We start from the raw sequence: 9,194 nt of genomic DNA, 5'->3' as shown, positions 1-9,194 counted from the left end.
ACCATGAACACTCATAATTGTTACGTGATTAATAGGATTCACGTTTAAAGACCCGCTGCATCGCGCGGGCACTCGTCTAGCATATATATATATATATATAAATTGTAGTCAAATGCATACGATACCCGCGCATAATATTTTGCTTATTGGGGCCCACAAAAATATCCGGTACACAATCACATCTCAACTTAAAATGATAAAAATAAATCAACTTGCTTTTACTAAATTAGTTGTGGTGTAATCAAACAAATATTGATCAAGCAAAAATGGAGAAACAATTATTGTCACTGGCGTGTATACGTGACGGTGGATTATCACTGCCGGCGCTCAATACGGAGGCAACGAAGGCTCAGGTTTTGTTTTCGGTTAGTGGAATGACGTGTGCTGGATCAGTAGAGAAGGAGGCTGTTGTTGATGTGTCGAATAATCGAGCTCAAGTTATGTTAATGTAAGTTTTCTTGCTTTTTGAATAGTTGTGACTTGTGAGAATGGTTGATCATATTTTATCGGACATGCACCAACAGCTAACTGAATAAAAGTTCTTTTGGTCATGTTCGTTTAACCATCAACAATTAGTAGACCAGTTTTGGTTTCGAATGTTGATACTGAATTGTATCATCAATTAGTTCATAGAAGCTGAACAGTTGTTTTTAATCTTGTATTTATATATAGGAAGAGACTATTCGTGAAGCCATTGAAGATGTAGGATTTGAAGCTACCCTAATTATAGAAGAAACGAACGAAAATACTACTCAAACATGTCGAATACTAATTAAAGGAATGACCTGCACAACTTGTTCTAGTACAGTGAGTCAGTTCTAAGGACTATACCCGGGGTTCACAGAGCCCAAGTTGCATTAGCAACCGAAGAGGCTGCGGTCCTGTATGACCCCATAACGGTCAGCCATGACCAGTTCATGAAAACCATAGAAGACACAGGATTTGAAGCCATATTGATTAGCACAGGCGAACACATTAGCAACATAAGTTTACAAATTGATGGACCGTTCAACAATGGTTCAGTAAACATGATCCATGATTCTCTTAAAGCACTTTTAGGTGTTGAAAAGGTGGATATTGACACAAATCTCAGAAAGTGTTCAATTTCTTACAAAGCAGATGTAACCGGGCCCAGACATTTCATTACACTAATCGAGTCAATTGGTTCCGAGTCATCCGGACCGATCAAGGCTAAGGTATATTCTAAAGGCGGTGGGCTGGATTCTCATAAACAAGAAGAAATCGATCAATATAGACGATCGTTTGTTTGGAGTTTAGTTTTTACAATTCCAGTATTCTTAACATCCATGGTGTTCCCGTATATTAATGGAATCAAACATTTACTGGATACCAAGATTGTGAATATGATGACTGTAGGTCATCTTGTAAGGTGGATGTTATCGACTCCGGTTCAGTTTTTTATCGGTCGAAGATTCTACAGATCTTTGCGCCATGGTTCTGCAAATATGGATGTTTTAATTGCATTGGGGACAAATGCAGCCTACTTTTATTCAGTTTACTCGGTATTAAGAGCTGCTGCTTCACCACATTCTGAAGCAACTGATTTCTTTGAAACAAGTGCGATGCTCATTTCGTTTATATTACTCGGAAAGTATCTAGAAGTTAAGGCGAAAGGAAAGACATCCGAGGCGATTGCAAAGCTTATGGATTTGACTCCAGATACCGCGACACTGTTGACTTTTGATGGTCAAGGGAATGCTGTAAATGAAGAAGAGATTGACAGTCGGTTGATTCAAAGGAATGATGTCATCAAGATTCTTCCTGGTGCAAAGGTGGCTTCTGATGGGATTGTTACTTAGGGGAAAAGTCATGTAAACGAGAGTATGATCACGGGTGAAGCTCGACCCGTGGGCAAGAGGAAGGGTGACCCGGTGATTGGTGGTACGGTTAATGAGAATGGTGTTTTGCATATTAAAGTGACACGGGTAGGGTCAGAAAGTGCACTTTCGCAGATAGTTCAACTTGTTGAATCGGCTCAGATGGCTAAAGCTCCCGTTCAGAAACTTGCTGACCGGATTTCCAAATTCTTTGTGCCTATGGTTTGTTTCTGGTTCTATGTTTCCAATATAAATGGTTATAAACACTCGTTTTCTATAAACGCTAATTCGTGTCAGGTTATTATCTTTTCGTTTTCCACATGGCTTGCATGGTTTGTTTCTGGAAAGTTTGACAAGTACCCAAAATCTTGGATACCGTCTTCGATGGATAGCTTCCAGCTTGCTCTTCAGTTTGGTATTTCGGTTATGGTTATAGCCTGCCCGTGTGCTTTAGTGTTGGCTACTCCAACCGCTGTTATGGTTGGTACTGGAGTGGGGGCCACTCTAGGCGTTCTTATAAAAGGAGGACATGCATTAGAAAGTGCACATAAGGTCAGTTAAGTCATTTTCTCCTTGAATATGTAACATGCTTTGGTCTGCCTATAAACAAACTGACTGTTCTGTGAACTGTCTAGCAGAAAGTTCGTTTCTTTAATAAACAAATGAACATTAACAAAATGAACATACCTCGTTTGCTTCATTATGCAGGTGGATTGCATTGTGTTTGATAAAACCGGGACTCTTACAGTTGGCAAGCCACTGGTTGTTAACACAAGGTTGTTAAAGAACATGCCACTTAAAGAGTTCTATGAACTGATTGCTACAGCGGAGGTAGAAATGTACAACGTTCATCAAAGTATCACACACTTTTTTAGTTGGCCTAAAACATTTGACTTTGACATTTATACACAAGTTGTAGGTGAACAGTGAACACCCTTTAGCCAAAGCTATAGTCGAACACGCAAAGAAATTAAGAGGAGGCGAAGAGAACCCTGTTTGGGCCAAAGCTGAAAACTTTGAATCAATAACAGGTCATGGTGTACGGGCCGTTGTTCAGAACAAAGAAATAATAGTGGGAAATAAAAGTTTGATATTAAATAAAAACATTGGTATCTCAACTGATGTTGAAGATATTTTGGCAGAAATTGAAGAATTGGCTCAGACCGGGATTCTTGTGTGTATAGATGGTCAACTCACTGGAGTTCTTGCCATTTCTGACCCGTTAAAGCCCGGTGCTCGTGAGGTCATTGCTATACTCCAGTCAATGAAAGTCAAAAGTATAATGGTGACCGGAGACAACTGGGGAACCGCGAATTCCATTGCTAAGGAAGTTGGGATTAATGATGTCGTTTCTGAAGCCAAACCGGAGGACAAAGCCGAGAAAGTGAAGGAGCTACAAGTATGGTTTTTCAAAAAGTCAACTGTTTTTCATCTTTTTTTTCTCAAACAGTCAACTGTTTTCAACCATTTCATCCAAAAGTGAGCTCTTTTTTTTCAAAATTCAACTGTTTCTTCATAAAATGTCAACTGTTTTTTAACCTTTGTTTTTCTGTCAAAAAGTCAAAATGTTTTCAAATTTTCTTCATAAAGAATCAACTTTATTTTCTCAAAAGGTCAAATGTTCTACTCTAAAGGTCAACTGGATTTCAACCTTTTTTACTCAAAAAGTCAATATACTTTTTGGGTGATTCTATTTACACCAAGATATTTGCTATTTACACCAATTGGGTTTACTTTAGTTAATATATATTTATGTGTTTTTATAACGTTTAATATATGATGTTTAATAAAAAACGAATCTGGCATATTACGGGTTGCTTATTTTAATCTATATTCCGTTATAATTTTTATAAAAAATGAAGCCATATCAATTATAAAATTTTGTTGATCGATAAAAAATAAACATATCACAAAGCCATTTTCGAAATTTATATAACATTATATGTTAAAATTTATAAAAGATATCAATATATGCTTTAAATAAAGTCACATTAATTGGTGTAAATAGTAGTTCCCTTGATTTTCTATAAAAGTTAAACTGTTTTTCAACTTCTTTTTTCTCAAAATGTCAACTTGTTTTCTTTCTGATTTAGGCTTTGGGACATTCGGTAGCGATGGTAGGAAACGGGATAAATGACTCGCCAGCATTGGTGGCTGCGAATGTCGGGATGGCTATAGGTGCGGGCACAGACATAGCCATAGAAGCAGCAGACATTGTTCTAATGAAAAGCAATCTAGAAGATGTGATCACAGCCATTGATCTCTCAAGAAAAACATTTAGTCGGATCCGGTTAAACTACATTTGGGCTTTTGGTTACAACATTCTCGGGATTCCAGTTGCTGCTGGTGTTCTTTTTCCATTCACCAGATTCCTCCTGCCGCCATGGATTGCTGGAGCTGCCATGGCAGCCTCGTCAGTAAGTGTGGTTTGTTGCTCTTTGTTGTTGAAGTGTTACCAAAGGCCTAGGACTCTGGAGACATTGGAGATACAAGGAATAACAATTGTTTGAATGATTGTAAATATAAGTGATTTTAATGTAGTTTAGTTAATAAAGGTGGTTTTAAGTTTTTATACTTCTAATGCACTAGTTGGTGTACAAAGCTCAAGTAAAATCAACGTATATGAGCTAGTGTGTGTGTGTTGGTGTTCAAGAGGGATGAAATCCAAATACATACTAATCGCTTACTAAGTTACTAGACATGTACTGCTTGGAGCTCCCACAATCACAATACCTAATTTGCTGCACATGAAATTGAGAGATTAGATACTTTTAACAAGTTGCTGTAAGGTGGATTTTATCCACTCAAATTCAGTTTTTTATCGGTCGAAGATTCTACACCTGGTCCTTCAAATATTTGCAGCCTACTTTTATTCAGTTTACTCTGTGTTAACAGCCGCTGATTCACCACATTTTGAAGCTACTGATTTCTTAGAGACGAGTGCGATGCTCATTTCGTTTATTTTACTTGGAAAGTATTTAGAGGTTATGGCAAAAGGAATGACATCTGAGGCAATTGCAAAGCTTATGGATTTGACTCCGGATTCTGCGACACTGTTGACTTTTGATAGTCAAGAGAATGTTGCAAATGAAGAAGAGATTGACAGTCGGTTGATTCAAAGGAATGATATCATCAAGATTCTTCCGGGTGCAAAGATTGCTTCTGATGGGCTTGTTACTTGGGTAAAAAGAAGGGTGACCCTGTGATTGGGGGTACGGTTAATGAGAATGGTGTTTTGCATATTAAGGCGACACGGGTCGGGTCAGAAAGTGCACTTTCACAAATAGTAAAGCTTGTTGAGTCAGCCCAGATGGCTAAAGCTCCAGTTCAGAAACTTGCTGATCGGATTTCCAAATTCTTTGTGCCTATGGTTTGTTTATCGTTCTATGCTTTCAATATCAAATGCTTATATACACTTTTTTGTCCGTGCTGTATAAATGTTTATTGTTGTACACATGGCTTGCCTTGGTTTATTTCTGGAAAGTTTGACTGGTAAAAATCTTGGATACCGTCTTCCATGGATAGCTTTCACTCTTTCAGCTTGCTCTTCAGTTTGGTATTTCAGTTGGTTTTAGCCTGCATGGGTGCTTTAGATTTGACTGCTCTAACTGCTGTGATAAAAGGTTGGTACTGGAGTGGGGGCCACTCAGGGCGTTCTTATAAAAGGAGGTCAAGTATTAGAAAGTGCATACAAGGTTAGTTTAGTAAATTTCTCCTTTAATGCGTAACACGCTTTGTTATTCTTGTAAACGAACCGAATATTCAGTTAACTGTTTGGCAGAAAGTTTGTTACTCTAATAAACGAATGAATATTAGCAAACGCTTTGTTGATTTAGTTGAATGAACGAACATGAGTATATGTCTCTTTCATTTGTTTATGTCTGTTTGTTTATATGTTTAGGCCCATTACAATTTAGTATAGTTTCATTAATTTTTAGGCCCAACAGATTGATATCACGTTTACTTTAAATGGTGTTTGCTGTATATTCGTTCATCTATGTTAAGTTATTTTCATTCGGTAATGTTCATTTATTATGCAGAGGTGGATTGCATTGTGATTGGTAAAACCGGGACTCTTTCAATTGGCAAGCCACTAGTAGTTAACACAAGGTTGTTAAAGAACATGGCACTTAAAAGAGTTCTATGAATTGATTGCTAATGTACAATGTTTTTCAAAAAGTCAACTTTTTTCCCATAAAGTCAACTGTTTATCTTTCTGATTCAGGCTTCAGGACATGCGGTGGCGATGTAGGATACCGGATCAACAACTCACCAGCCATAGAAGTGGCCGACGTTGTTTTAATGAAAAGCAATTGATCTGTCAATAAAAGCATTCACTCGGATCCAGCTAAACTACATTTGGGCTTTGGGTTATAGCCTTCTCGGGATACCAATCGCTGCTGGCATTCTTATTCCGTTCACCAGATTTCGACTGCCGCCATGGCTGCGTCATCGGTGAGCGTGGTATGTTGCTCTTTGTTGTTGAAGTATTACAAAAGGCCCAGGTTTCTGGAGACTTTAGAGATACAAGGAATTACTACTGCTTGAATGCAGATATAAGTAATTTTAAAGTACAAAATGTGTGTGTGTGGTAGTTTTAATGTTTTATACTTGTAATGTACTAGTTAGTGTACAAAGTTCCATATATAGTCACTAATTAATAGACATGTGCTATTTGACCTACTAACCGAGTTAACTATCACTAACTATGGTTGCGGAAGTCTGAAAGATGGAATATTATCTATAACAAACAGGAACATGACATTTTAATAAGTTTTGTATTTTTACCTCAAGACTGTGACTTCATATAGCAAGTTGGGCTATGTTGGAATTGAGAATATTGTTAATATGAATATTTGAAACCGAAAACGTACACATGAGAACATGAACATTTTAAGGCATTTATTTAATCCAAACACATAAAAACACCAGAAACAGTAAACATATATATGCATTGTTTCCAAAATCCTCAATAACCGTTGACAGACTAAATCAACCTTCACACTTCATAAAATCAACGATCAAGACATTATAAAGGGCGAGTTCGTGTATCGTCTCACAACTTCACTAGTCTTTCCCAGATTTTGCTGCCAGCAGAGCACGATATTCTTCCCGGGCTTTAAACAGAACCCCATGAAATTCTTCAAAATAAGGTGCGGTTGCATTCTTTGTATCTTCAACCCACTTAAGAACTTTCTTGTAAGGACTTAATATCCGATCATGATGCTCCGCAGACAGAAGCTGCAAACTGATGTAATTTAATGTCTTGATGCAAAAAGATTGAAAAAAAATAAATAAGATTAAACATTTCTATGCCATTACCTGAAGTTCCATGACTTCAGATACCAAGTTGAGATCAGCAATGGACGGTTGGGATCTTCCAACCAAAAAGGGTCCATCTTTTAGCCAATAAGTTTCTAATACAGTCAACGCTTTCTCAAGTGTCTTTTCGGCTTCTTCGGTTGCTTGAGCATTTGAAGGCAGGCCATTTAGTGGAAAGATGACATTGTTTACAATAACTCCAACTGACCCGCGACGTAAATTGGCATGATGCCAGTCTAAAACAGAGTGGACCTTAGCTCTTTCAATAAGATCACTTGGATACCTATATATAAATACAAAACATAAATACACATATTACAGCAAGAATGGTTTTAAGGTAAAGTTTAGAATTTGTATAAACATATACACGACTCACCAGTGACTTGCCACTCTTGGGTACTTACAAGATAAGTAGATAAGAATCGCGTGACTGCGAAAGTACACAAACTTATTACTTTTTTTAAGTATTGGAAGCTATATAAAACCTTATAAACCTTGAACTCTACATAATATAGGAAACGATAATAAAATGAGAAGCACAAACCTCTCAAAGAGCGTAAAGTCTCCGTCAACGATCGTTGGAACTTGGCACATGGGATTTATTGCTGCATAAAACAAGATTAATGTAACATGAATATGTAGGATTCTGCACAAAATCAATAATAAGATGGTGGTTAAGTAAGTAACAAACCTTTATATTCAGGGTTATGTTGTTGGCCTTTAAGGATTTCTATAGTTATTTCCTCAAAATCTATCCCATTAGTCCTTCATATAACATAATAAAAAACACACATTAGTCACATAAACCAACATAATTGATCACAGAACTTTAAGTGAAAATAATATCATCCGATCGGAATATTTGTACAGAAAGATCTAGAAACATGAACCAATCAATTAACAGAAAGAGGGAGCTAGGATGCTAAATTTATTACTTGCAGAAGATGAGAATTGCACGAGACGGTTGAGACATTCGATCGCAGTAGACTTTAAGCGTCATCTTTCTGTCACAAACTTCAAATCTAAGAGTTATGAGTTTAGAGAATAAAGATGAAGGAATGGTTTAAACTTTAAAGTGCAGCATCTTGTTTGTTTATATACATGAAGCTTTTATGATCACGTGGTATGTTTTTTATATGAACGCATCAAATTATTATGTCTTTTAATTGTGGTACTTATTTATACACACATCACACCTTCTAGTAATATTGTCCTTTTCCACTCATTGGCTACTTAAAATTATATGTGTGAATTCTGGATAATTGGTCACACTTTATTGTTTGTACCTTTTCCATTACATAGTCAACCACTCTTTTGTAAAATTCTGCCTCTGAGTTTTCTCATATGCGGCGTAACAGTTAGGAAATGCTTACGTGTATATACGTTACGTGATATATCACGGGCTGTCAGATAGAAACCGATTTGAGATGGCTAATCTCCCAAAATAGTGACTCTTTGAGCGAGTTAGACTCCAAAAAAATAATAGAGAGAACGAGACGTTGTTTTATTATTAATTTTCTTCTTCATTTATATTGAGAATGCAAGTGCAATTTATAGGATATAAAATGCAAAACCTACACTACATAGCTACTGAAGTCATGGGAAACATGTAACATAATAAATTAACTAACAATGCAAAGGGAACTCCTAACTACATGCAAGTGAAGGATGAACGTGAAGCTAACATAGAGATGGACCAAGTAACTAGTGTTTTGGAATATGGCACGTATCACTGCCACATCGGATCAATAATCACGGATCATCACCCTGTGTGTCCTGATGTGGGCATCGGCAGATGGGCTGCCTCACCACCACGGCCATATAAACAAAAGAAAATTTGACTGCTGGCGGACCATAAATTTTTTTCATGGATGGCAGACATTTTTTAGTGTCAGTTATTTGTACTATGTATTATATTTTTAAAAAAAATTAGGTCAGGTCAGGTTATAAAAATAAAAAGCTAAATAAATTTCATAGACAAAATATGAATACATCAATCGCTATCAAAAATGTATAATAGAACTATAATATTCC

General features: G+C 36.8%; 1 protein-coding gene and 2 pseudogenes across 1 annotated transcript; 2 read left to right on the top strand and 1 right to left on the bottom strand.

The window, feature by feature from the left end:
* Nucleotides 1–266: 266 nt before the first annotated feature.
* Nucleotides 267–4,348, top strand: LOC143550895 (putative copper-transporting ATPase HMA5; annotated as a pseudogene).
* Nucleotides 4,349–4,460: 112 nt separating this feature from the next.
* On the top strand, nt 4,461–6,090 carry LOC143550889 (putative copper-transporting ATPase HMA5; annotated as a pseudogene).
* Nucleotides 6,091–6,860: 770 nt separating this feature from the next.
* LOC143550892 (glutathione S-transferase T1-like) lies at nt 6,861–8,210 on the bottom strand. Its single transcript, XM_077041452.1, has 6 exons — nt 8,096–8,210; nt 7,852–7,925; nt 7,705–7,765; nt 7,537–7,590; nt 7,161–7,443; nt 6,861–7,079 (listed from the first exon to the last, which is right to left on the bottom strand). Exons 1-6 carry the CDS (start codon nt 8,158–8,160, stop codon nt 6,906–6,908), a joined length of 711 nt encoding a protein of 236 aa, XP_076897567.1. The 5' UTR covers nt 8,161–8,210; the 3' UTR covers nt 6,861–6,905.
* Nucleotides 8,211–9,194: the final 984 nt, after the last annotated feature.

Source organism: Bidens hawaiensis, unplaced genomic scaffold (genome assembly GCF_021521415.1).
Source record: "Bidens hawaiensis isolate Kalapana, Puna unplaced genomic scaffold, B.hawaiensis_p1.1 tig00016197_1, whole genome shotgun sequence".
Classification (NCBI taxonomy): Eukaryota; Viridiplantae; Streptophyta; class Magnoliopsida; order Asterales; family Asteraceae; genus Bidens; species Bidens hawaiensis.
Note: the sequence above shows the minus strand (reverse complement) of the source record. Positions and strands in the feature narration are given on the sequence as shown.

What these genes read in the sequence shown, in the direction of transcription:
- LOC143550892 (XM_077041452.1), bottom strand. Translation starts at nt 8,160, where the DNA reads ATGACGCTTAAAGTCTACTGCGATCGAATGTCTCAACCGTCTCGTGCA. An exon ending in GCAATTCTCATCTTCTGCAA is followed by an intron (nt 7,926 to 8,095) that starts GTAATAAATTTA and finishes TGTTATATGAAG; the next exon opens with GACTAATGGGATAGATTTTG. An exon ending in ACATAACCCTGAATATAAAG is followed by an intron (nt 7,766 to 7,851) that starts GTTTGTTACTTA and finishes TGTTTTATGCAG; the next exon opens with CAATAAATCCCATGTGCCAA.